The sequence below is a fragment of the Morchella sextelata genome (genome assembly GCF_020137385.1).
Source record: "Morchella sextelata strain SCLS chromosome Unknown scls_2, whole genome shotgun sequence".
NCBI classification, from domain to species: domain Eukaryota; kingdom Fungi; phylum Ascomycota; class Pezizomycetes; order Pezizales; family Morchellaceae; genus Morchella; species Morchella sextelata.
In genome coordinates this window covers 853,691-880,461 of record NW_025408617.1, presented here as the reverse complement: position 1 = coordinate 880,461, position 26,771 = coordinate 853,691, and the positions used below count along the sequence as shown (strand labels likewise).

The 26,771-nt window shown below is 56.8% G+C and overlaps 6 protein-coding genes across 6 annotated transcripts; 4 read left to right on the top strand and 2 right to left on the bottom strand.

Moving 5' to 3' along the window:
- Window positions 1-110: 110 nt before the first annotated feature.
- On the bottom strand, window positions 111-8,797 carry H6S33_005497 (uncharacterized protein; the record flags this gene model as incomplete). The annotated part of the gene is made up of 9 exons (XM_044836850.1): window positions 111-458; window positions 519-713; window positions 784-928; window positions 1,017-1,098; window positions 1,168-3,628; window positions 3,700-5,420; window positions 5,482-5,676; window positions 5,763-8,534; window positions 8,671-8,797. 9 exons carry the CDS (start codon window positions 8,795-8,797, stop codon window positions 111-113), a joined length of 8,046 nt encoding a protein of 2,681 aa, XP_044698806.1.
- Window positions 8,798-9,456: 659 nt separating this feature from the next.
- H6S33_005496 (uncharacterized protein) lies at window positions 9,457-10,368 on the top strand (the record flags this gene model as incomplete). Its single annotated transcript, XM_044836849.1, has 3 exons — window positions 9,457-9,708; window positions 9,880-9,987; window positions 10,078-10,368. The coding sequence occupies 3 exons, from the start codon at window positions 9,457-9,459 to the stop codon at window positions 10,366-10,368; spliced, it is 651 nt and encodes a 216-aa protein (XP_044698805.1).
- A 2,418-nt stretch (window positions 10,369-12,786) lies between these two features.
- On the bottom strand, window positions 12,787-14,920 carry H6S33_005495 (uncharacterized protein; the record flags this gene model as incomplete). The annotated part of the gene is made up of 4 exons (XM_044836847.1): window positions 12,787-12,877; window positions 12,935-14,147; window positions 14,199-14,337; window positions 14,396-14,920. The coding sequence occupies 4 exons, from the start codon at window positions 14,918-14,920 to the stop codon at window positions 12,787-12,789; spliced, it is 1,968 nt and encodes a 655-aa protein (XP_044698804.1).
- A 2,338-nt stretch (window positions 14,921-17,258) lies between these two features.
- On the top strand, window positions 17,259-18,519 carry H6S33_005494 (uncharacterized protein; the record flags this gene model as incomplete). The annotated part of the gene is made up of 3 exons (XM_044836846.1): window positions 17,259-17,280; window positions 17,491-17,809; window positions 17,865-18,519. 3 exons carry the CDS (start codon window positions 17,259-17,261, stop codon window positions 18,517-18,519), a joined length of 996 nt encoding a protein of 331 aa, XP_044698803.1.
- Window positions 18,520-19,306: 787 nt separating this feature from the next.
- On the top strand, window positions 19,307-21,142 carry H6S33_005493 (uncharacterized protein; the record flags this gene model as incomplete). Its single annotated transcript, XM_044836845.1, has 4 exons — window positions 19,307-19,356; window positions 19,415-19,505; window positions 19,556-20,986; window positions 21,050-21,142. The coding sequence occupies 4 exons, from the start codon at window positions 19,307-19,309 to the stop codon at window positions 21,140-21,142; spliced, it is 1,665 nt and encodes a 554-aa protein (XP_044698802.1).
- A 1,344-nt stretch (window positions 21,143-22,486) lies between these two features.
- On the top strand, window positions 22,487-26,402 carry H6S33_005492 (uncharacterized protein; the record flags this gene model as incomplete). Its single annotated transcript, XM_044836844.1, has 13 exons — window positions 22,487-22,552; window positions 22,646-22,737; window positions 22,793-22,987; window positions 23,071-23,122; window positions 23,190-23,205; window positions 23,290-23,304; window positions 23,384-23,398; window positions 23,460-23,526; window positions 23,599-23,645; window positions 23,719-23,859; window positions 23,924-24,093; window positions 24,148-26,239; window positions 26,305-26,402. 13 exons carry the CDS (start codon window positions 22,487-22,489, stop codon window positions 26,400-26,402), a joined length of 3,066 nt encoding a protein of 1,021 aa, XP_044698801.1.
- Window positions 26,403-26,771: the final 369 nt, after the last annotated feature.

Sequence of the window (26,771 nt, the reverse complement as noted above, 5' to 3'; positions counted from 1 at the left end):
GATAGTAACAGAAGTAAATAGCAGAGTAGTCAGTTATAGCAGCCAGTCAATGAGAACCAGTACACAATCACATATGCCCCCCCCCCCCCCCCCCCCCCAAATCTACCCCTCTACTCCCCCTCCCACACACCCCCAACCTCCACCTTCCCCACACACATAATCTCCCTCTCATCCTCCTCCTCATCGCTATTCAGCCCCAGCCCCGCGCCGCCCGCCTCATTCCGCTCCTTCTCGGCCGCGGCCAGTTTCACCGCAACACGCTTGAAATAGTCGCCCATGCTGCGCTTCAGCGGGCCCTCGACGCCCGCAATGTACTTGTCGAAGACGGTGTCGCCCTGCGCGACCACCTGGAACAGCGCGATGAACGCCTGCTCGGCGGATAGCTTCACGGGGATGATCATGTCGCGGACGCAGCCGAAGATGGTGGGTGCGAGGAGGGGGAGGTGCGGGCGTACCAACTACACTTGTTAGAAACGTGGAGAAGAGGGAGGAAGAGGGGGGGGGAGAGGGGGACTAACGTCGAAGTGGGTACGGCTAACGGTGCGTAGTACTACGAGCGCGAGGCGCTTGCTGTCGATGGACCCGCTGGTGGGCGCTTTGATGGCTTGGGTGAGTGCTTCGAGGAGGGTCTTGACGGTCTCGTAGCTCTTGGATGTGTGGGGTGAGAGGAGGTACTTTCCGGCTGCGAGGACACAGTTGTCGGATACGAATGGCTGGAGACAATAGTTAGTTAGTATTAGCAATGTGAGGGGAGGGGGGGGGGGGGGAGGAGTGAGTGAGTACCGTGCGGTGTGAAATTCCCTGGCTGATGAGCGCGGGCGTGTCGTCGGGGAAGGAGCCCTCGAGCAGCGTTTCGGGCGACTCGAGGAGGACGGCGTTGAGGCCCAGTACGGACGCTTTGGTGAATGATGGGTTCAAAGCACGGCTCCTACATAGAAGAAAAGAAAAAAAAGAAGAGAGAAAGACGTCAGAATGTGTATCAAGATATCATTTCCCGGGTTAGAGGTGCAACATACCTGATCACTCTCGCCGCATCCTCCGCCCCCAGATGCCTCACCAACACGCCGAGCAGCCTCGCCCCGGCAATCGCCATTTGGTCTACCAATGATCGCTGTGTCAGCCCTCCTACGTAATGAAACGGAAATGATCGTCTGAGCAGGAAATTACCATCATCCTCATCCCCCTCCTCCTCGACCAGCGCCAAAATCGCCGCCCTCGACGCCTCGCCCATATTCCCGCCCGCCTTTCCCACAACCTCAAACAGCGCCTTCAGCATCGCATCCCGCACCCCCCTATCCGCCGTCCTCGCCCCCGCCACCAGCTCCGAGATCAACGGGTCAATCCTGGGCGTCAGCGTAATCAGCGTGCCGAGCGCCTTCGCCGCCCGCGTCCGCAGCACGTCGCTCCCCGTGTCCGCAAGGCTCTTCGCAAACGTGCGCTGCAGCTGCGGCAGGAACGGCTTCAGGTACGCCGGGATCTTCACCAGCAGCGCATTCAGCGTCAGCAGGATGGCCGCCTTGACCTCCACGCTGCGCTCCGACACCACACGGATCAGCGGGCCCGTGATCTGCGTTACGAACGGCCGCAGTGACTCGCCGCTGGCCCGGTCGATGATGTCCGAGATTGCGAGCGCGGACTGCGTGCGCTGCTCGGGCGAGCCGTACATGAGCCCTTGCAGGAAGATGGGCAGGATGGCGTTGATGCCCTTTGGCAGCGCGAAGCCGGGGAGGTCGTGGCCGGGGACGCCGACCTGCTGCAGCACCTGGCGGGTGGAGAGGACGAGCGTCTCCATCTCCTCCTTCTTGAGCTTGCGCGTCAGCTCGTTGAGCGCCGTCCAGGCGTTCTGCACGACGGCGCGGTCGCTGTCGTCGAACGAGATGAGCAGCACGCGGATGCAGTCCTGCGTGTAGCGCGAGTAGTCGACGTCCGTGGCGGCGAAGAACTGTGCGAGGTGCGCGTGGGCGGCCGCGCGCTTGTGGTGGTCCTCGTGCTTGACGAGCTTGAGCATCTCGCTCATCACCGTGTTGAGCCCGTCGTACTCGTCGGCGGACAGGATCACGGTGTCGAAGGCTGCCTTGAGCTCCGTCTGCAGCTCCGCGTCCTTGCACGACACAATGCCGTCAATGAGCGAGTTCATGATGGCCGGCAGACGCCTGTTGAGCGCGTTGCCCGAGACCTGCGCGAGCGATGCCAGCGCGCGGGCATTGAAGTGCGTGATCGGCGGCGCAATCAGCGTCGGGATCAGCGCGGGCAGGATGATGTTCGATCTCGTCTGCTCCGTCAGCAGCGTCAGCAGCGCGGCCAGCGCATGCTCCGCCTCCTCGTCGGACCGCAGCAGGTTCAGCAGATACGGCAGCACCTGGTCCACCGCGCGCTTGCCAATGTCCTTCTGCAGCGCATCAAACGCCTCCGCGGCCGCCTCGCGCACGTCGGTGTCGCCGTCCACAAGCGCCGTCCGCACCACAGAAACCAGTGTCGCCTCATAGTCCTCGAGCGCCTCGGGCGACGTCGACATGACCACCTCCTTGAGCGCAATGCAGATGCCCTGCTTGGCGTCCGTGTCTGTCGCCGTGCGCAGCCCCTCCTCGAGCGTCGGCAGCAGCGTGGCCAGCACGCCGTCGCCCGCCTTCCTGATCAGCTCGCCGAGCGCCTGGCCGGCAATCAGCTTCTGCTCCGGGTTGGAGCTGGCCAGGCGGCGGATGATAAGCCCTGTGAGCGTCGGCACCAGCTCCTTGAGCGTGCGCGGGCTGGCCACGAGCGCCTTCCACACGCCGACGGCCGCAAGCCGCACCTGCCCGGACGTGTCGCAGCGGCAGATGTACAGCGCGGACAGCACCTTGTCTCGTCTCTCCTGGCCCAGCACCTCCAGCAGCGAGTTTCCAACCTCGCCCGTCGCCTCCAGGTCGTCGTAGTCGTCCTGCTCGGCCTTCCCGCTGATGCCCGTGAGGTTGAACAGCAGGTCGCCCACAAGCTCCACGGACGACAGCCGGATCCTATGGTTGTTATCCGCCAGCCCTCTCTCCAGCTCCGGCAGCAGCAGGTCGATCGCACGCGTCGAGAAATTCTTAACCAACAGTCTACCCGCCCTCAGCGACGTCTCGCGGATACTCTCGACGTCGTCCGCCAGCCCCGACAGGATGGGCGGGATGATCTTGTTCAGGTACGCACTGAACGAGTTGCCAAAGCACGCCGGCAAGAAGATAAACAGCGACATGAAGCCCTCCCTGACGGCCGGCTTCGCGCTGTTGGCGTTCTGCAGGATCGTCGGCAGCGTCTCCTCCAGCCTCTGTGTTCCCAGCCCAGACAGCACCTCCGAGAGGGCCTGCGCGGATCCCAGGCGGTCGCCGGCGCCCGTGTCGGACTTGAGCGTGGCCATGAGCCCCGGGATGATGTCGGGCAGCGACTCCTCGCCGAGCTTCTCGACGAGCGAGCCGAGTGCCTTGGATGCGGTTGCGCGCGTGGCGGGCACCGGGTCCACGATGGCGAGCTTGAGACCGGACACGAGGATCGGGATGTGCACCATGATGTCTTTGCGGTCTGTCAGGTGCGCGAGGGAGCCAATGATCTGGGAGGCCTTTCGCTTGGTTGCGGAGCGGTCGCCGAGGCCGCGCTCGAGAATGCGGGCAATCTGCATCAAACATATCAAGTCAGTCCCCCCCCCCCAATCACCAATATAAAAGAAAGAAACAAAAACCATACCAAAGCCAGCGACGGCGCATCCAAATAATGCACAAACGACACCTTCATCAACACGTCCAGCGCCTCCTCCGTATACTTTGTCGGATCACTCAGCGCCCTCAGCAGCACCTCCACCACGTCCTTCACCTCCGGATTACTGATGACCTCCCCAAACTTCTTCAGCGAGCGGTTCGCCGCCAGCCTTACCTCCTTGTGCGAATCATTCAGCACCGTCGTCAGCGGTGGGATGATGTCCGGCAGACTAATGGCCAGCTGGTGCGGCGCCAGATACGCCATCGCCCCCAGCGTCTCACACGCGCCCTTCTTGCTCCGCCACGCGCTCTCGTCCAGCCCGTCCAGCAGGTCCGGCAGGATCACCTTAACCCCGTACGAGCTCAGGCTCGAGAAACACACCTTCGTGGCGTCCGAGCAGGCCTCGCGCACATCGATCACGCTGTCGCCAAAGCCCTGGAGCAGCAGCGGCAGCAGCTGGATGACGTACGGCTCAAACAGCCGTCCCAAGATCAACGACAGCAGCTCAAACGCAAAGAGCGCGCCCTGCCGCATATTGGCGTCCTTCTTGTTCTCCACCGCGCTCTTGAGCGTGCTCATGATGCGAAAGTCCTTCAGCGCCGATATGCCGCGCCCCTTGATGACGCCCGCAAGCCCATACGCCGCCCCGCGCCGCGCCGCATACCCCCGCGCCGCAAACAGCTGGTCCAGCAGGCGCTGCACATAGCCCGACGTCATATCGCGCGACGCCCTGATCAGCGGCGGTAGACACTCGGCAACGGCATACTGCACCGTCTCCGACGGCGTCCCCAGCGTCGCCAGCAGCCGGTCCACAACACCGGGAATCCGCGCATCACCACTCCCCAAGTGCCGCCCAAGCGCCCCGTAGAGGATGATCACCGCCTCGTTGATCCGGTCGCGCAGCTCCGAGCCGTCGTCCGGCGCGCCGAGGCTGCGCTCAAACACGCCCATGAGCTCCTCGACGTGGCGCGCCGCGCCGCGCGCAGCGACAATCGCCGTCGCCGCATCAACCATCTCGTCGCGCACGCCCGCGTGCCGGTCGCCCAGCGGGCCCTCGGAAATAAGCCACGTCGAGAACCCGACCAGCGCGCTATCGTCAAATACCGCCGCGAGCTCCTTCAACGCCAGTGCAATACCGCTCCGGCTCTCCCACGGGTCGCGGTTGTCCGTCTTCTTGAGCATCCCGAACTCGTCGTAGCTGGGCAGGATCGGCGTCGCCTTCAGCAGGTACAGCGCCTTGAGCTGCTCCAGCGTCTCGCCGAAGCACGCCGGGTACAGCCTTACACACTCCCTCAGCGCGCGGGCGGCGGCAGCGCGCAGCTGGCGCTCGGGGCTCTCGAGGAACGGGAGCATCTTCTGCGCGGCGCCGTCGTAGACCTCGAGCACGTTCTCGTCCCAGATCGCTTTGGCCAGGTCGGCGTTCTCGGCGGAGTCGTCGTGGACGGCCAGCCAGAGCTCCTGCGAGAAGTCGAGGTCGGTGAGGTCGATGTCGGACTCGATGGCCTGCAGGGTTGCCGTGCGTACGTTGGTCTGCGGGGTGATGGTGCCGGAGAGGAGGGTTTGTGTCTCGAGGGGGGTGATGGTGGGCGCGATGCAGCGCGTTAGGTCGAGCAGGACGTCTTTGATGAGGGTGTGGTGGGCGGGGTATTTTTGCATGGAGGTGATGAGGAGGGTGAGGGTGTCGGAGCGGGGGAGGAGGGGGTCGGAGCCTGGGTGTGTGTTAGAGTCATGGATATCACGAGGAGGAGGAGGGGGGGGGGGGGGACGTACAGGTCTCGGTGTGGAAGGAGAGAAACTCGATGGCCAGGACCACTTGCTCGTCCGTGTCTTCGGCGGAGCTGACTCCTACGCCGCCCTTCTCTAGAATTAAGCCCACAAAAGGTAAAAGATATACCAGTGAAGTCGTATCAAATGGCCTCTGCTCCGCCATGAATCGTAGCCGGTACAAAATACGTGTAGTGAGTGCTATAAAACCAAGTCCCAACGTGTCAATGATCAACCCACAAGAAATCCCACACCCAAAAAAAAAAAGGGAGAGAGAGAAAACAAACCCCCCAACGGCTCCTCCTGCATCTCCGGCGCCAACTCCCGAATCCCCAGCGCCCGCAGCGTATCAATCCCAATAAACATCCGCAACACGCCCAACCTCGCCGCCACATGCTCCGCACACGCCAAGAACGCCTTCACGCCCGCATCACCGACCACCAGCCCCGCCCCGGCCTCCAGCGCCTTCAGCAGCGCACGCACACTCTGCCCCATCCACATCTCGACCGCCGTCGGCGGGCCCTCCGCCAGCGCCTTAATCACGCCGATGCCCCGCGTCAGCCTCAGATTCACCTCCTCAACCCTCTTCCGCACGCCCCGCTCCTTCTCCAGCTGCTCCGCGACGCGCGCCTTCTCGTCCGCCGTCAGCTTCCGCTCGCTACCCTTCTTCTGCGCCAGCTGCGCCCGCAGCTCCGCTTCCCACTTGAGCGTGTCCGTGTCCTTCCCCTTCGTCACCGCGGCGGGCCCCGCGCGCCCCAGAACGTCAACGTACGGCGCCTCCCCTGCGTGTTTCCAGATTGCGGCCTCGAGCTCGCCGACGCCGCGCAGCTGTGCGGGGTTCAGGTCGTCCGTGATGAGCTTGACAACCAGCGGTGTTATCGCCTCGGGGGCCACGAAGGCCAGCGTCGCCGAGGCCCTCAGCGCCGCGTCGCGGATGTGCGAGCTGCGCCCAGAGAGGCCCGTGTACATGCGTATCTCGCCCACCAGCTGCGCGGCCTTCTCGACGGCCAGCTGGCCGGGGTCGAGCTGCGCGCGCTGGCACAGGCGGATCCAGTCGACGGCGGGCATGAGCGCGTGGTGCGCGACGACGGCCAGGTTGACGAGCTGGTTCTTGACCGTCTCCTCGGGGACCGTCTCGGACGGCGGGCACACGATGGCGCTGATGGCCGTGTGCAGGTGCGAGCCGGCGGTCCTGGCGGCTGCGGAGGGCGAGTCGGACTTGGCCTCCTCGAGGTGGCGCAGCCACTGCCAGACGCCGTTGAGCATGGTGCGCCCGATGGTGTGCGGGGATGCCCGGTGCGCGGCGGCGAGTGCGGACAGGGCCTCCTGCTTGATGGGCGGCGGCACGGCGGCCGCGCTCAGCGTGTAGAGGAAGGCCAGCGCCCACTGCTCGGCGTGGCACTCGTCGTCCACGATGTGCGGCGCGGTGGCGGCGAGCGCGCGGATGGTCCAGCGCAGGTCCTCGGGCAGGTGCAGCTTCGTGTAGACCCTGTGGCTGAGCAGGAACGAGGCCTTGGGCGCCGCGGCCAGCGACTGGGAGACGATCTCCGCGGGCTTCAGCAGTGCCTGGATGGCCGGGTGCGTCCACCTGCGCAGCCTCGACAGCGCGATGGCCGTGTAGACGTAGCCCGCCGTCACCAGCCCGTTCTGCGCGGCGGGCAGCGGGTTTGCGGCCGCCTCGGCCCACGCATCGATCAGCCCCGGCAGCACGGACGCCACAAACGCCTGTGTCGTGCCGGCCGGGTCGCCGTCGCTGTCGCCGTCGCCCTCGCCGTCGTTCTCCCCCAGCGCCCACACAAGATCGCCCAGGCGCGCCGCCCAGATGCGCCGGAACGCCGGGCGCTTGTCGGCCAGCCCCTTCGCCACGGCCTCGCCCACGCCCGTCGCTGGCACGATCCCGGCCTCCAGCTCCTTCGCCAGATGGCTGAAGACCGCGGCCGTCAGCGTCGACGCCACCGCCTCGTTCGTCTCCTTCACCGCCGTGTCCGCCAGCCCCGCCGACACCTTCCTCGCCAGCCCCTGCGACCACGGCAGCGCCTCGATCATCGCCGCATACATGACCCTCTGGTCCGCCACCGTCACCTTGCCCGCCCGCAGCGGCGCCACAAGCTCGTCCGCAATCCGCACCACCGCCCCCTCGTCCGGCCTCGCCGTGCGCTCCATCATCCCCGCCCTAAACGCCGCCATCGCACCGGTCCTAATGTTCGCATTGCTGCTCTTGACGCACGCCAGAAACTGCTTCAACAGCCCGCCCGCAATCGGCACCGCAAGGTCAATCTCCGCCGGCAGCCCCCGCAGCACGCCCACCAGCACGCCGTCCAGCACAACCTCCGGCGCCCGCAGCAGCGCCCGCTCCAGCGCCGGCACCAGCTCGCCCGAAAAGTCCGCCGCCGTCGTGAACTCTGCGAAAAAGTCGTGCAGCCCGTCACAGACATGCGCGGGCACGTGCGTCCGCGAGCTGATGACCTCGCGGACAAAGAACGCATACACATCCTTCTTCAGCCCCTGCAGCGCCTCTTTGGCCTTCTCGGAGCGCGCGCACACGCCGGCCACCGCGCCGAGGAGCAGCGCGTTCTTCTGTGTTGGCGACGGGCCCTTGGCCGTCAGCTTGCCCGCCACGCTCGTGATGATGCTCGCATAGCCGTCGTTCTTGGTCGAGAACGCGGCCCGCAGGCCGCGGCGGGTAGCGGCCAGTGCTCCCCTCTTGATCGAGGCCTTTGCATGGCTGTTCCCCAGGCAGATGTCGAGCAGCGAGACCTGGGCCTCGATGACGCTGTCCCCGTATGTGTTGAACGCCTCCGGGCTCTTTGCTACCGCAGACAGGACGTCGGCCGCCCACTCGAGGAGGACAAAGGCGTTTGATGCGGCGATGCCGGGCTTGTTGGACTCGTTCCTGATGGCCGTGATGAGCGCCTTTGTGGATGGTGCGGAGAGCGTGGGGGAGTCCTGGAGGCTCTGGAGGCAGCGGCGGACGGCGGCCCGGGAGGCGCGGTCGAGGTAGTAGGGGTGGGATTGGAAGAGGAGGCGGAAGACGAGGGGGAGGCGGTCGCTGGGGAGGTCTGTGGGGTGTGTTATGTTAGAATTGGGGTCTATTTTTTTTGTGTTTATTTTTTATTTTTATTTTTAGATGCATCAAGACCGGGCTGGGTTGCTGTGGAGGTAGAGGTGGAAGTGGATTGTAGATGTGCTATATACCATTCTTCAGTATTCGGTCGTTAAGGCTGCCCAGCTCAGCACAGCGCCTAGTCGTGGAGCTGCTGGTGAGTGCCAGCACGAGCGGGTCCTCCATGTTTGTGGCGGGGGGTCCGCTATCGTCGGCCATTCCGTGACGTTCTTATTCTGGCCGTCGTTATATGAGAGAGAGATTGTGGTTTGATTTGATAGATGAGGTTTGTATGGTTTGTGTGTGAAGTGAGTGTGAGTATGTAGTGTAGTGTAGTGTAGTGTAGTGTAGTGTGTAGTGTGAGTGTGTCGACGCGGGGCACAATGTGGGGGCTATGCAGCTATTCTTTTTTTTTAATTCTGTGCACAAAGAGCGAGAGAGAGGTTTGCAGTAGGATGGAGAGATGGTATCTTTGAGATTGATTGATGGTTTACACAAAATGCACTCCTTCTGAAGCCAGTCCTGCACTCTCGATCATTCACCCACTCACTGGCTGCTGCCTGTCTCTGCGGTGAAGTCTCTGCCCAGCAAACAAACAAGCGGTGTGGAGGGGTCGTCGCGTGAGGCGCATTGCGGCTCTCCAGCCACCACAACCACCACAACCACCACAACCTCCACAACCACCACACACTACTAACTGCAATTGCAGTCTACTACCACCCACAGTACGCACTAGCACGCACTTCCCAGACCATGATGTCAGCCAGTCTCCCCAACCCAACCCAAGCAACGTAGAGTAGGTACGAGCAGTACCCAGCATAGTAAAACACCCCAGCCCCAGCCCCAGCCTGCCCCCAGCCTAACGCGTCTCCCTCACTATGCTCCTTGTACTAGTAAAGCGCGTCCTCCCCAGGCTACATAACACCACCATCACCACCACCACCACTCCCATCCTCTCCACCACCGCCGCACACAGCTTCGTAATAATGCCTCCCAAGAGACGTGCCGCCGCTACAAAGTCCGCTCCCGCCGATGTGGATGCGCCTGCTGCAAAGCGCCAAAAGCCCGCTGCTGCACCTGCGGAGAAAGGCAAGATGATGAAGGATGACGAGGGGAATCCGTTCTGGGGGGTTTGTGGCTCCCTTCTCTTGCTCTGTCTCGGTGTTGTTGTTGTTGTTGTAGTAGTAGTGCGGCGGGTTATTGCTACTACTGCTGCACTCTACTACTACTACTACTGCTACTACCTGTTGTCATGCAATTGAATTAAAACCTGGAGCAAATTTTTTCTAATTGGTGTGTAGATTGGCGGCCAGAACCGCCGAGTCGCAGTCACCGAGTTTAAGGGGAACCAGCTCGTCTCGATCCGTGAGCATTACGAGAAGGACGGCAAGATGCTACCTGGCAAAAAGGTCCGCCTCTTACCTCCTACTTCTCCTCATGGGGCTCTTATCTTTTATTTTCTGCAGAATTGCTAACTTAGGGGCGTGACGTATTATTAGGGAATATCCCTCACCGTCGAGCAGCTCAACGCCTTCATCTCCATCATCCCGCAGCTCGAAACGTACCTCGCCAGCAAGAAGGTCACCATCGACCGGCCCGCCTACAACGACTCTACCACTGCTGCAGAAGAGGAGCCGGCGGCGGTAGAGGAGGAGGTTGACGAGGAGGAGGACGAGGAGGAGGATGAGCTGAAGGATGATGACCATGAGGAAGAGGAGGAGGAGGAGGTTATCAGTGAGGAGGATGCGAGCGAGGAGGAGGAGGCGAAGAAGAAGAAGACCAAGAAGTGAAAATAGACTGACGTAGCATAGCAGATGCAATATAGAGCGTATGGGGTTAAAAAGAACTAAAAGGGGTTTCATCATGTATTATTAGAGATTAGAGCTGTATCAGTATCGTTAGAATCGCCCCCGTAATCTATAGCTATTCTCGTAATCTGGTTCGTTCTTGGCGTTTCTGGGAGCGACTGAGCCTGGTGACTGCATCATAATCCATCACTCGCGCTATTCAGCCCAATCAACCGGTCCAGGAGCACAATGCCCCGTCTTCCACTCTCCACCCTCAGTCTCTCTCCATGTATCTATATATATAGTCAACACCCAACTTGAGAGTTATCTGTTGAAAGTAGGGCGAGTCTTAGAGTTTTTCAGTTGATATCGATGTCTGAAGCTGATACAAGCTACATGTATTTTTGTAGGAGCCCGGGGAGGACACCATTCCTCCTGACAGCGGGTCCTTTACTGCCTCGAACGACACATATTCAACATCATCCACATAGCACCTACCTAATTCACCACCTCCCACCTACAACCCACGCCCAGCCACAACCAGAGTCTCACCAACCCGCCTATCCCAAGCCCCTACAGTTCATCCTACACCAAGAAAGATATATGCGTTACTCATGATCACACCACATCAATGCAATCACCGCGCCAAAAGGTAACGAGTCTAGCCCACCCATTTTCCCATACTGTAGCTATTCCCAGTACGTTCCCGGAAGCGGACAAGAGAGGCACCTAGACTCTGAAGTAAAGTGGGGGTGGAGGTGGAGGTGGAAGTGGAAGCCACTGTTGGGCGTGGTCATAAACTATCACTCGCCCGCTTCCTCTCTCACTCCCTACCGTTCTAGTGCACCCGCTCGGCCACGTTGGAGACTACATCCCCGCCGCCCCCCCGCCCCCCCTTCCCCGAAAATGCACCGTCAAATACTTAGCCTAGACGCACCTAGACCCCCTCTTTCATGAAGAAAGACTACCGCTAGAGGTAAGCTAAAGAAGTAGTAGCATACTAGATGTAACCAGTGGGGCTAGGAGGAAACCAGGGAAATGAGAATGGGGGTGGGGTGGCCTGAGAGAGAGTCCATAGCCCCCCGCGGCTGTTTCATAAGTTACTATTTTCTTATTTCGTAAGTCACTATTTCTTACTTCCCATAAGCTACGATGATTTCCATTTGTTACAGGCTACTATGTGGCCTATTGTTTTGCGATTATCTCTTTTCTTTACTGTGTGGGAGGTAGGGGAGGTGGTTGGGGGGGGTTCTGGGGCGGTGTGATATTGTCTAGACTACGGTCTGCATATATACAATTAATGAATTAAAACAAAAATCAAAAACCAGTGGGGTTACACCCACAGCAACCAGCGACGTCCTTAGAACAGGCCGCGGGGGCACGGGTGTGCACGTGTGCGGGGAAGGTATTTTTAAGCCCCGGAATTTCGGTTTGAAGGAGTTGAACAAAGCATCTTTACGTCTACTACGCACAAAGAACTGCTCAGCTTAGCTACATTGTGTGCGACATTACACTTTACGAATCGGAATTAGTATAGATATAATAGCGATAGCAATTGTAAGATTTCAACAGGCTTTTATTACTCCCTACTCCTCCTTCACTCCTTCTCGTTCCTAACTTCGCACACTTCCTCAAGCTCCCCCTCGCGGTACTAAATAGCACACAGCAACACTCGTCACGATATAGCACACATCACATCACAGCACAGCACATCACAGCACAAAGGACTTATATGTAAAAACACAGCTATCCACAGCCACCAGCGTACCATTTCGTCATAACAATCATAACCATCATGCATACAAAAAGATTACTCTCAAAGAGGATATAAAAAAGAACAGAGCGGAGTTACCCCACACACCACACACATATAAAGAATTACAGGATCTGCCACCACCACAGATCCACAACGCGAAGCTAAACAGACAGAGAAGACAGGGAGTGAGAAAGAGAGGTGTTTGGGTATAAGAAGCAAGTACTAGTAGTAGCGGAGTTAGGTATCAATCGTCTGCCAAATCAAACTAACAAGCCAACCAAACAACCAAAGAGTCCCCCCCACCGTGTAATAAAGCGCCTCCGCCGCAGCAACGCAAGAAAACGACTGTATACAAAATAAGTAAAGAGGACCACGCCCCCCACAACAAGACCATACCCGAATGCAGCAGTATGAGTGAAACAAAGAGGAGGGGGTGGGAAGAAGAAGAGTTATAAAAAGTCAACTAATAACTAGAATAGAAAAGAAGAAACCGTCATGATCAAACCAATCATCTACTCATATCATCAAAAAACAAAAAACAAAGAGCACGCGGAAACGTTCATTTTATCATGCCAATTGCCGAATGCCAGCCCTACCCAAGCCGAAGAAAGAAAAATAAACTCCGCGTTTTTTTTTTAAACATTTTCATCTGCTTGTCGTTTCCCTTATTCAACGTCTCTTCTCTCGAAAAGAACGTTTTCGGGGTTGGAGATCGTGTGCAAGTCGTCATCTTTGTTTCGGTTCAACCAAGGAATCCTGTTTTCATCAAATTAGCATTCATTCCAAATTCTTGCGGAGTGTCTAATAACATACCAGCTGGTTCTCTTGCTCTGTCTCCTGCTCTTCTCATCCTCAACACCCTCCTTGTAGTCTCCACTGATCTTGCGACCACTGCCTGATGTAGGCGAAACGAGCCCGTTGCTAACATTCTCCTGCACCAATCTCAATGGGCGAAGCTTGCCCCCAGCAATTGGTCCCATGGTAGTACCGCGGTGCGGGGGAGATGGCAGGCTGCGGCGCTCCCATGGCAAAGGAATGGAGGTTCCCGAAACACTGTCTCCACTCTCGGAAGTAGTAGAGTCAAGGCTGAGATCAGAGTCGCGAGGACGCTGGGTACGGTTACCGTTGTTGAATTGATCGGGACCGTAGAAAGTCTGCGAGCGGGGAGTAATCATTCCCTCTCCACGGTAAAGATTGTTAACAACGCTGGCACCGGAGTAAACAGCATCAGAGTGAGAGCGCTTGTGTGTGTAGCGAGGTGTAGAGCGCATTGATTGAGATCTTGAGAGGGATGGCCTGTCGCCATTGATAGAGGGGGCAGGGGACTTCATGGATGGGGAAGTTTTGCGACTTGAAAGAGACGAAGTCCTTGAGAGCATACCAGATTCCTTAGGAGGTGCGGGAAGCGCCTTCTCAGTATTCACAGCAGAGTCTCCAAGAGGAGCAGTCTTGTCCAGAATAGCCTCGGAATCCTTGTGTTGCAGAATGCGCTCAATGATGTTGTTGATGTACAACGACTGCGCCTTGTTCTGGTCCTTCAACGACTTGACCTCGCTCTCTAGCTTGCGGCACTTCTCAGTCTCGAGAGTCTGAGCAGCCTCTTCGAGCTCCTCGGCAAGGTTCGAAGCAAGAGAAATTGAATTCCTTGGAGAACCCTGGACCTTCTTGATAACGTGGGGCGACTCTGGCTCAGGCTCAACCTCAGAGAAGGCATTGGTAATGTAATCACCCCTGGGGAAGTCACCATTGAGAGCAGCAGAAGAAAGGAGAAGCTGGAAGCTCTCGTTGTCCTCCATCAAACGGGCGTTGGACATGCGAGTTTCCAAAAGCTGCTGCTCAAGCTGTTGAAGCTTGGTGCCACCTTGGTGGTCTGCCTCAGCCAACCTGATCTGAGCTTCAGCGAGCTCGAGACGAAGAGACTCAATGAGTTTATCCTTCTGGAGAACAAGGTTGTTGCTACGGTTAGGTGCAGCCATGTTATTTGAAGGCGCAAATCCTTGAGATTCATCAATAGAAGACTCGGCGGCTATGCATATTGTTAGTCATATTCATGAAGCTTTAGACGGGTGAAACATACAAGTTTTGCGGTTCTCCACAACCTCTGGCTCAGGCGACTTTTCGCGCTGAGCAAGTTGATCCTTGAGGCGCTGAATTATGGTATTCAGCTCCTCTTCTCTGTCCATCATTTCCTCTTTCTCTTGTTGCGCGGCGGTTCTCTGTCCAAATCATTAGTCACGCCACCCAAGGTAATAGTGAGAAAAATGAGCAATTTACCTCCGCCTCGTAGATATTCTCCTGATCTCTCTTTGCCCTCGTCAACTCCTTAACCTGGAGCTCTATACTCTCAATCATCTCATCCTTCTGATGCGCCGCCTCTTCCATCTTGATCTGCTCGGCAAGCGCATCCTCCAACCTGCTCTGCAGCGCCTTTACCTGCTTCGCATACTCCTCGGCGGCGGCCTCCGCCGCACTCTCGCTCTGGGCAAGCCTACTCCTCAGATCCTCCAACATTGCGGCATTCTCCAAATCGGCCTCGCTTTGCACCTCGGTGGACCTCTTTGCGGCCGACCGGGCGCTCAGGGGCGAAGAAATGCTATTCCGGTGCGCCAAGGGAGCGCCATCACGGAGAGTATTGCGACGGGCCGCAGTGGCAGCAGGAGCAGCTGCGCCGGTGGGAGTCGGGGAGCGTGAGGAGCCTCGGGCTGAGCCGGCGGAGGAGGACGCTACGGGAGGAGGCATGGAACGGCGGTTGAGAGGGCTAGAAAGGTTCGCCGGGGGTGGTTTCCGTGAGGAGGCCATGGCGGTGAATCAAATTCAACGGCTGGGTAATGAGGTGGGGGAAGATACACGATAGTGTTTATCAACACTAGTGGGGGATAGACACCGTTGTTCAGAAGTGAGGAGGAGAAATTGGGGGGGGCTTTGATCGAACACCTGGCTTAAGTGTTCATAAAAGGGGGGTTGGGAGGAGGTTGTTGTCGTGGTTTGGTGGACTGGAGGTAACCAGACAAAAAGGGGAGACTAGCAGAAGAAGCAGCAGCGAACAACTCCCCAAGGCCAGCGAGGGAGCGAGAGGGAGGGAGGGGAAGAATGGAGGGAAGAACAAATTGTGAGGTAGTGTGTCGAGAGAAGAAGTGATGAAGAAAGATGATAGGATGGTGAAGATGTAAGAAGGTGAGTGGGTGAGAAGGGAGAGTTGGGGAAAAGAAAGAGAGGGCTCTGTGATGTGTTGGTTGGGGCTGGGGACTCCCTCACTTCGGGAAGTTCGCTAGTAGCAGGAACAGCAGTAGGCGAGAGAAAATGGTTGGTTTGTTGTGTTTGACGGATGTGGATATAGGAGAAAAAAGGAGCTTGTGTCTAGAGGTACATGAGGATGTGCGTATGTATGTCTTTATGTGTGCTCCATGCATGAAGAAGCGTTGGGATCCCATACATACGTCTTCCACTGCTCTACTCTGGGCACAGCACTCTACTTTACTGCTACTTCTACACCTACACTCCGCGCCTCAGGGCCTCCTTTTCGGTGCAAGTACCACCTTGCAAGAGGGATAGAACCCTCGCAACTGTCAAGCTTGGCTGCAGTGCGGTCTGTTCACGACCTCTAGAGTACTTTACATGGGGCTCGTTTTTCCAGTGGGAGCATTATTGTGGGTTAAGGGAAGGGAAGGGAAGGGGAACACCCTTCCCCCACTCGAATTATATGCACTCTACCGGCGATACCTAGACCGAAGGAAGCTGGCCGGCAGAATTCTCCACAGTAGGCACATGTATGCAACCTGCCTACCACAGTGCCACTTGCAAAAAAAAATAAAAAAAGGACCCTACCTACATACATATACATTCAACCTATCATAGGGAAGTACCGACAACTTGACCAGGCTGAAAGGTCTTTCCGTGTTTCGTTTAGGTAGCTGAGCGTATGTACGGTATATGTACGCATTATCAAGACATTTTTGCCTCTGAGTATGATAGGCATCGACAAACTTTCGAGTCCAGCTATAGAGTCCCGTAGAGTAGATGATGGTAGTACTGCTATCTACTTCATAGTATAAATTTCACGGCTACTAATCTAATCTCCCTATCGACCCTTACACACTCTCTATGTGCAACCACCGGGATGGATCTTGTTTATCTAGAGTACCCAGGCACTCTACCGATATTATTGCCCGTTCCCATATTAACTGGAGCCCTACCTAATCTTACTGGTAACTACTTACTCTGGATGAGTTGCCCAATAATAATAATATGATAGTAATAATAATCTGCATGCAAACCCTAACCCATGCAGCCCTCTAATAATCGGCTACAGTGGACGTATGCGGATAGGATGAGAGACAGCTAACTCGGAGTGGAGACAGCAGGTACACCCAGCAAAGAGTACCGAACCCGCGCACGGGGTAGGTACCAGACCGCGTGCCGTATGGCAGTTATCTACAGACAATGCACGATTGGGCACTCGCCGATGCATGGGATCTGACTACACTGCACTACGCCCGGTATCGATTTCTTCCCCGGGCTGTAAGACAGGCAGACAGCATGCCGAATGGACGGATTGGATGGGCGGAGTGGGTTGTGGATTGGTGGACGGGTGGAATGCTGATCCAGAGAGAGGTGTGGGAAGCATGTGAGATTGTGAGATGAGGATGAGGTGGGAGAGATGAGGTGGGATACGCATCCGGGAATCATTCGGGACCTGGCAGATGTGTTGGAGTATGTAGCTTTAGAGTATGTACTCTAGTTAGAGTAGATGTACCTCTAGACGTAGTTGTAGATGTGGATGTAGACGGTATGTAAATGTATGTGAGCAGTGCTGGTGAAGTTCGAAATACCTACTCTAGACCTACATGTACATACACTTCATGTAGGTACAGAGCTGGACATCTCGCAAGTACTCTACATCCAGCGACAGGATCGATCTTCAGGGCCTTTCCGTCAAGATCAGGCGCCCCAACACCACAACCACCACCAAACCCCACACTCGCCCACTACACCACCACCACTAACCACTAACCGCTACCCCACACCAACCAGGCATCCATCCTCTGCAAACGAAATACCACTCCTTCGATAGGCCAGTGCGTGGGCAAACAAACACCAATAAACAAACGATAAACAAATCCCAGAAAACATATTCAAGATGCTGATTGGGCTCTGCGGCAGTAAGTATCTCTCTCGCTATCGCTATCAGTCCTATCTACCATCCTTATCACTATCAGCATCCACTATCTAAATATATCAACATCTACATATATCAGCATCAGCATCAACGTCAGAATCAGAATCAGCATCTCTATCTATACTCTCTCTAATCCACTACTCTAAAAACCTCACCTCTCCCACAAAACCCCCCCCCACTAACAAACCCCCAGGCATTTGTGCGGGCAAACACGAGATTGCCCACCACCTCATCCGCAACCATGCCTTTACAGCCCTCAAGATCATCCCTCCTGCCCTCCCTAACCCCTCTCCCACCATACGCTCCACCTCCACGCTCCCCACTATTCCCGAGCACGTCTTCCCGACCGCCCATGCCCTCCTCGACTTCGTCACCAAGCGCTGGCGCGAGCCCTTCGTCACCACCGACATCTGGGACGACCACATCCTCGACGTCCTCCGCGTGCGCCCCTCCTTCATGCTCGTCAGCGTCTCCGCCCCCCTCATGACCCGCTGGCACCGCTACAACGCCCGGTAACCCTCCTCCTCCTCCTCCTCGCTCCCTCCCCCACCACTAACCCCTCCCCAGCAACGCAACCCAAGGCCTCCCCCCCATCCCACTCGACGAGTTCGCCGCCGCCTCCGACACACACCTCTACTCCCCGCACGGCCTCTCCTCCATCGCCGCGCGCGCAACCCTCTCCCTCCTCAACCCCACCACCTCGATCTCCACCCTCCACACCGCGCTACGCGCCCTCGACCTCACGAACCCAGAGCGCCTGCGCCCCTCCTGGGACGCCTACTTCATGCGTCTCGCATCGCTCGCCGCCCGGCGCTCAAACTGCATGAAGCGGCGCGTGGGCTGCGTGCTCGTGCGCGGGCACCGCGTCATCAGCACGGGGTACAACGGCACGCCGCGGCACCTCAAGAACTGCAGCGAGGGCGGGTGCGGGCGGTGCAACAGCGCGGCCGAGGGCGGCGTCGGCCTCGACGCCTGTCTGTGTATCCACGCCGAGGAGAACGCGCTGCTGGAGGCGGGGAGGGAGAGGATCGGCCATGGGGCGGTGCTGTATTGCGATACGTGCCCGTGCTTGACGTGCAGTATCAAGATTGTCCAGGTGGGGGTTGTGGAGGTGGTGTACAGTAAGGGGTACAGTATGGATAAGCAGACGGCGGCCGTGCTGGAGGAGGGGGGTGTGGTGCTGAGACAGTATTCGCCGGTGAGTGGTTCTGTGGACCTGTAGAGGGGGGCGCACTGACGTTTAGGGATAAGCCGAGGGACGGATTGGTATATCTGGATGAGACCGATTAAGAGACGAGAAACTCTATGTATGTGTGTGCGTGTGTGATACCCCTTGCCCTTAAAGTAAATGAAAAAATGAGATCCATGAAGTAAAAAGGTAGGGCTAGCTTTGGTTTTTATTGTGATTGGCGGAATCGCTATGTGTGAGATGGAGATGCATCATGGGTGATCATTCAGGCCGTGGTTCTCAAATTATCACTCGCACTGTCAATGACTTTTTGAAAGTTTTTTTTATTACCAGAAAAACTTAACTAAAAGCAAACTAAACTACCACGTAAACATCCATTCGATACTCCATTATAGTACATCTACGTAAGTATCACCACTACGTTCAAATAAATAAAGAGAAAATTATTATTATTACCTACTCTACCTAACTACAGTACTGTACTCCTACCTCCATGCACACAACCCATCCGTAGTAGTAATGCCTCACAAGGCTCTTACTAAAAAGATGGGATGATACCATCTAGGTAAAGTTCTTTTTTCCATGTCTTGGCAAAAGTGGGGCAACGCTTCTGCCCCGCCATGGGATTGAGATGGGATTGGGATGGATGACTCCTTGAAGAGTGACTCTTTCTTTCTTTCCCTTCCTGCCCTGGGTATATAGTCAGTCAGTCAGTTCAACTCACTTCGAGGCCTCAATTCGATCCGCTCGCTCTCTACCTCTCCACCTCCCTACCTCTCTACCTAAAAAACCTACCAATTGACCATTGACTATACCGACAATGGCCTCCTCAAATCCCAAACCCACCGTCCACCTGCTGGACACTGTTGCGTGAGCCCCCAATTCCCTCTTTGGCCCCTCGAGGCAGCCTATTAACACCCACCCTCAGAGGCAACATCCGCTCCCTCGTCAACGCAATCGAGCACCTCGGCTTCGAGATCCATTGGGTCCGCAGTCCCTCCGACCTTCTCACCGCCGAAGTACCCCCCTCCTCCCCAATCTCCCTCCCTCCCTACTAACACCCCTTCAGCGCGTCATCTTCCCCGGCGTCGGCCATTTCGGGCACTGCATGCAGACCCTGACCGCCGCTGGCTTCACTGAGCCCCTCAAGGCCTTCATCGCCTCCGGCAAGCCCTTCATGGGCATCTGCGTCGGCCTACAAGCGCTCTTCGCCTCCTCCGCCGAGTCACCCGGCACTCCCGGTCTCGGCGTCATCCCGGGGAGTCTAAAGCGCTTTGAGTCCAAGGATAAGGCGGTGCCGCATATTGGGTGGAACAGCGCGACCCCCGCGGCAGGGGAGGTGTATGGGGAGGGACTGTGCGGGCTGAGGCCGCACTCGAAGTATTACTATGTGCACTCGTACGCGGTGCCGCTTGAGGCGGTGCATGGGTCGGGCTGGGACGTGGCGGTGGGACGGTATGGGGATGAGGAGTTTGTGGGCGCGGTGGGGAGGGGGAATGTTTTTGCGACGCAGTTCCACCCCGAGAAGAGTGGTGTTGCGGGGCTGCGGGTTTTGAAGGCGTTTTTGGAGGGGGTTAAGGTGTCGCCGTTGGCTGGTGCGGTGGAAGAGGTGAAGGCCGTGACGGGGCTGACGAGGAGGGTTATTGCGTGTCTGGACGTGCGCGCGAACGATCAAGGCGACCTTGTGGTGACGAAGGGTGACCAGTACGACGTGCGGGAGAAGGCGGCTGCGGGCGGGGACGTGCGGAACTTGGGGAAGCCGGTGGAGCTGGCGAAGCGCTACTACGACGAGGGGGCCGACGAGGTGACGTTCCTGAACATCACGAGCTTCCGCGACTGTCCGTTGGCGGACCTGCCGATGCTGGAGGTGCTGCGGCGCACGAGCGAGGTTGTGTTTGTGCCGCTGACCATCGGCGGCGGCATCAGGGACGCCGTGGATACCGACGGGACGAAGGTTAGTGCGCTGCAGGTGGCGACGATGTATTTCCAGAGCGGCGCGGATAAGGTGTCGATTGGGAGCGATGCGGTTATTGCGGCGGAGGAGTACTATAAGCGTGGGAAGGAGCTAAGGGGAGATACGGCGATCGAGAGTATCTCAGGGGCCTACGGGTGCCAGGCTGTCGTGGTGTCAGTGGACCCTAGGAGGGTGTATGTTGCATCTCCTGAAGACACACCGCGGAATACGATCAAGACGGCAAAGAAGGGACCGAACGGCGAGGAGTACTGCTGGTACCAGTGCACCATCAAGGGCGGGCGCGAGGGGCGCGATATGGATGTGCAGCAGCTGGTCCTTGCCGTGGAGGCCATGGGGGCGGGAGAGATCCTGCTCAACTGTATTGACAAGGACGGTACCAACTCTGGTTTCGATCTGGAGCTCATCGAGATGGTGAAGAGGACTATCAAGATCCCGGTTATTGCGAGCAGTGGGGCAGGCAATCCGAGCCACTTTCAGGAGGTGTTTGAGAAGACGACAACAGATGCTGCGTTGGGGGCTGGAATGGTGAGTGTTATATCGAACTCTGGTTATGGGTGATGGTGGGACTGACCTTTTCTCCTCTTGCAGTTCCATAGACGGGAGTACACGGTAAAGCAGGTGAAGGAGTTCCTGGCAGAGAAGAACCTGGTGGTGAGGGAGGTGGAGGAGTATGATCTGTAGACCCTTTTTTTTTTTGTTCTTTTCCTTCTCGTTTTGTGTTGTTTCTGGGTTGTCCTTGTTTGTAGTGTAATGTAGATATCAACTACACGAGTGTAGCCCCAGTCGTACATCTTCACAGCCCATCACTCGGTTCACATCCCGGGAATAGTGTTGAGAAAGTAGGACAATGCAGTTGGGTGACTTGATTCTTATCTCGACAAGGAGTCTGACTACATGTAGCTATATAGTCACGATTGGATAAGTGTCGACATGGTAGTGATAGGTGTCGAAATGCCAAGTTCGGACAGCTCACCTATACATCACTCGAAAGGCCAAACATCCAACAAATAGAATGAGATCGTGAAGTAATCTGATTGACAGCTAGGAAAGAGAGTCCAATAAGCACTTTGCAGCTGTAGCTGCCGTATATTAGAGGACAAGGCCTAGACACAATAAACTGTCGAGACGAGCTGATGTGCTCAAGCAGATGTTCACTTATTGGGTCTCTGGGTCTGATACATGCTGAGCGCAATAGAATTCCTTAACACGGAGCTAGCCAGCCAGCCACGGCCCAAACCTTAACCCGCGCCAAGCGACACCCGCAAAGTAACCACCAAGGTATCCGTCTTCTCCACCCATCCATCATCCACCATCATCCGTCCCTCGCGGCCCAAACCATCCAAAACACCTCCTCCTCCGAGCGATATATTGAGCCCTCCTCGCCTCGCCTCGCACCAAACAAAGCGTGTGTGTGACCTACATATGTGCCCGTGTGCGCCCCTCCCGCCGCAACTGCATCTGCCAACCAGTCACAGCGCGCAAGAGAGGGCAGAAAAAACAAGCTTTTGGTCTTTGTTTAAATCTCTCAGCGACACAGCATAAATAGAGTCCGTGTCCAATAGCAAGTGTGGAGAGCCAATTAGTTAGAATAGTAGTTACAATATTTAGAAGAATAGTAGCCTCTCCGTAGAGTTGTAGTTATATCGTTAGTAGTGAATTTAAGTAGCGACACCACACACCCAATAGCAAAAAACCCCGCAGCATCTAGAATACTCTACGCCGAGCTGCACCCCGCCAGTTGCAGCCAGCCAGCCAGCCAACCCGACTGGCCTCGTCTCTCACTCTTCCCCGGAGATCTTCACACAGACTGACCAGGGTGCAGTCCGCTCCCTGCCTTCTTCATTCATGGCCAACTTGCACCCTCCTCTTGGCAACGGAACCAGCACGCGCTTCATATTCACCCTGGACCCTCTCCCAGTAGATATATAAAAAACCTACAAAATCACCCCCGTCTCTTGCCAGCAAGTTAGCCAGTATCTACACCGCCAGCTAGCCCGCTCGCCATCCCGCCAGCCAGCCCGCAAAATGGCATCACCGGCACCCCCAACCCCAAAGACCACCGGCAAAAAACACGTCCGCCCCAAAGCGCTTGTATGTCGCGTCTCTCTCTACCCTCAGCCCATCCCACCCAGCGGTGGGTAGGGCGGGCGCTGTTCTGGATACTAACGACTAGTACGCAAATAGGCGCGGAAAGCATCCGTCATCATACCCTCGACCGGCGTGCGCATCCACAGGACGTCGACACAGTTGCCGCGAAACTATACACTTGGCCGCACGTCCGTTTATCACCCCACCATAGCTGGGACTAAAACTAAACTAAACTACATACAGAAACAGCAACTCCACCTCTGCCGACGACACCACGCCCCTCCTCGGCGGCGTGCAAGGCGGCGGCCGAAGCGGAGGAGGATGGGAGAGTAATGCGGTAGTGAGGCTGCTCGACGGCGTGGTCGAGTTTGTGGGTAGCCAGAAGGGGCGCATGGTGCTGAAATGCTCGTTTGCGTATTTTTTGGGAAGCTTGGCTACGTTAGTTGTCTCCAGGAAGAGAGGGGGGGGGGGGTTAGTGGTGTGTTTGATTGGAGTGCTGAATGAATGAATGGGTGGCGTAGGTTCGTGAGCCCGATTGCGGCAATGTTGGGGAAATATGATGGGAAGCATATGGTAAGTCTTCTGTAGAATTAGCGGGAGTGAGAGTGGGCGGTGGGCTAACGGTTGGTTTCCACCACAGGTTGCAACATGTGCAGGTTAGTTCGCCACAATGATCAATGATCATGATTCCATTTTTTCCGTTCCTACATGTAGTTCCAGACGCTAACACACTGCGATAGTTTACTTTCATCCCGGTAGCTACTTCTCCACACTAACCCGATTCATAAATTGCTACTATTACTGCTACTAACACTACGTGATTGCACCCAACAGCACGGTCTGCAGGCAGTAGGTAACCGTCCGTCCCGCGAGTGCTACCGCATGAAGCTGACATACACGGGTGCGGTAGGCATGTACGAGGCGACACTCTACGCTCTGTGTGCGTTTGCGTATAGCACTGTTGTTTCTGTTGGGAGGTATTGTGCCACTCTACTCTATTCTTCTACTCTGGTTAGTTCGCAGTAACTGACGGGATGGGATGGTGCTAGTATGGGGGTTTCGAGTCTGTTTGCGCGGTTGGATATGATTGAGCTTGGTATGTATCTTATCTATCATCGACTCACGGCTTCGGCTTGAGGAGAGGTGTGGCTGCTAACAGACCCCCACAGGCCACGCGCTCGTTCTCCTTATCTTCTGCGCCGGCGGTCTCGGCCTGATCGGATACACCAAGCAGGCCATGGCCAGTCCCACCGTCAGTGTAGCCTGCTCACTGGCCTCGATTGCGATTATCACCATCCTGACGAAAGAAGGTCAGCTACACACATCCCCCCCACATTTGCCTAACCCACTATTAACACTAATAACCCCCCGTAGGAAATGTCCAACGCGGCGGTTTCACGCTCGGAAAGATCTACCAGGTCTCTACGATTGTGATCATGGCCATCACGATATCCTCCTTCCTGGCACTGACGCTCTGGCCCACCAGCGCAGTCACAGAGCTGCGGCAGCTGATGATCAAGTCGACCGACTCTTTTTCCGACATGGCAAGTTCCCCAATAACTCGGCGGGTATACCACTATTGCTAACAACAATCACAGCTAACAATTATCACCCGCTCCTTCCTCAGCGGCACCGAAGAAGAGCTGCTCGAACCGCAATTTGTCAAGGCCTCCACCAGTCTGCGCACCGTCTTCGTCCCACTCATGAAGAACCTGCGCGAAGCCAAATACGAGCACTACGTCCGCGGCACCGAGCGCGAATACGTCCTCGAAAAGAAGATCGTCGAAACCATGCAGCGCCTCGCGCAACACATTGGAGGTCTCCGCAGCGCCGCCTCCACCCAATTCGCTCTCCTCTCCCAGGCCCAAAAGCTCGCCGCCACCAACCCCACCACCACCGCCGGCGCAAACACGCCCGCGCCCGGGAACCAGCAGCGGGTCGCGAGCGAGGGGCCGCAGCTGTTCACGCCGCCAGACCACGACTCGTACCTTGCCGCGCCGGATCTGTTTGAGTGGTCAGCGTCGGATGCGGCGAGTATCGATACGCAGCTCTCGACGGCGCCGCTGACAGTCTTCGACACGTTTATATTCCACCTGGGGCCGCCGATGAAGTCGCTTGCGTACACGCTCAACCTCATGCTCGAGGAGCTGCCGTTCTCGTCCTCGCACCCGATCGCGTCGCACACCATCAAAGTCAACCCCGCGTTCCGCGAGTCGCTCAAGAAGGCTGTGGAGCTGTACTCGGAGGCGCGCATCGAGGCGCTCAACACGCTGTACAAGAGCGAAGCCGTGACCAAGGAGCGGCCAATGGACGAGGCGGCGGACGTGGAGGAGATTGCGGCCAGTTGCGGGTATTTCAGTAGTTGTCTGCTGTACTTTGCCGAGGAGATGGGCCGCTTTCTGAGTCTGCTGGAGGAGCTGGAGCATCTGCAGAAGGAGGGTGGCAGGACGTGGGAGTGGCTCAAGTTCTGGAAGAAGCCGGCCGGGGCGAGGAAGCAGCGCAATGATGTGGAGGAGCTTGGGGCCACAAAGTTGAAGGCCAGGAATACGATCCCGAATGTGGCCCCGGAGGCAGAGGTGCCGTTTACGTATAAGCTCTGGAAAGCAATGAGTGTGCTCCGCCGCGATGAGATCAAGTTTAGTATCAAGGTCGGCGTTGGCGCCGCCGTGTATGCGCTCCCCGCCTTCATACCGTACACTCGTCCGATCTACTCCCACTGGCGTGGCGAGTGGGGGCTTGTCTCGTACATGATCGTCATGTCCATGACGCTCGGGCAGACCAACAACTCCGGCAATCTGCGTGTTCTCGGCACCATCTTTGGCGCCATCTTTGCGCTCGTCGCCTGGGAGACGTTTGGCGCGAACCCGTATACTCTCAGCGTCTTTGGCTGGCTGGTCTCAATCCCGTGCTTCTGGATCATCCTTACATGGAAACAGGCAACGTTCGGGCGCTTCATCCTGCTCACCTACAATCTTAGTGTTCTGTACGCCTACTCCCTCTCCAGGGCAGACGCAGATGACGACGACGACGAGGGCGGCGTCGACCCGGTCATCACGGAGATAGTACTCCACCGTTTCGTTGCCGTCACCGTCGGTGTCATCTGGGGTGTCTTTGTCAATGTCGCTATCTGGCCCATCAGTGCCCGCCAGCAGCTGCGCCGCGGCCTGAGTGTCCTCTGGCTACGTATGGCGCTGATCTGGCGCCGCGACCCCCTCAACTCCCTCATCGAGGGCGAGAGCGACAAGAAGTACATGAATATCCACGAAGAGCACGCGCTCCAGAAAGCACTCCTACGCCTCGGAACACTGGTCGCTGCCGCGCCCCACGAGCTGCGTTTGAAGGGCCCGTTCCCCGCGGCAGAGTACCAGAAGATCCTGGCAGCGAACCAGGCAATCCTGGATGCGTTCCACGGTATGAGCGTTATGATCATGAAGGACCCAAAGGCGAACAGGCGCGAGGCGGATATCTTGGAGTTTACGAAGAAGGAGCGCGCGGACCTGTGTGCCAGGATTAGCCATCTATTTTATGTCCTGGCGAGTTCCATCAGGCTGGGATTCCCGCTGCCAGAGAGACTCCCGAATACGGATCGTGCGAGGGATAGGTTATTGGCGAAGCTGTATGCATATAGGCAGCAGGTGCGGGGCACAGAGGGGGAGAGTGATGAAGATTTTGCGCTGATTTATGCGTATGGTGAGTTTTGTTCCTTTTTGATTTGATTGCCTTTTTGAGATGGTGATACTAATGGTAGAATATAGTCCTTGTCACGGGAAGGATCTCAGAGGGGCTGTATGAAGCGATTCAGACAGTCGAGAGGCTGTATGGTGTGTTGGAGGAGGAGATGCTGGAGATTTAGGTTAAGGGTGCAGTTATTATCAAGCGCAGTGATGTAATTTATAAAATTGTTCTTATGATTGTTATTATTAGCATTAGCTTTGTATGATGGAAAAGGGGGCAAATATCGAAGGTTTTTCTCTAGAGGAATTGAACATATATGGGGAGTTACTTATCAGTGGCAGTTATCAAGGGCGCATGGGAGTGCCGCATGTGTCTGAGTGAATGAGGGTACCACGTTCCATGCTGTAGATCAGCACTCCTGATAGCTGGTGGAGAAATAGATGAACTGGTGATGGAATTGGAATTGCCCAACTGTGATGTTACTGGAAGTGTTCACCTCAGCTGTAAGAATGATGTCCCCAACCTTGCCTGTCTTAGGATAGCGTAG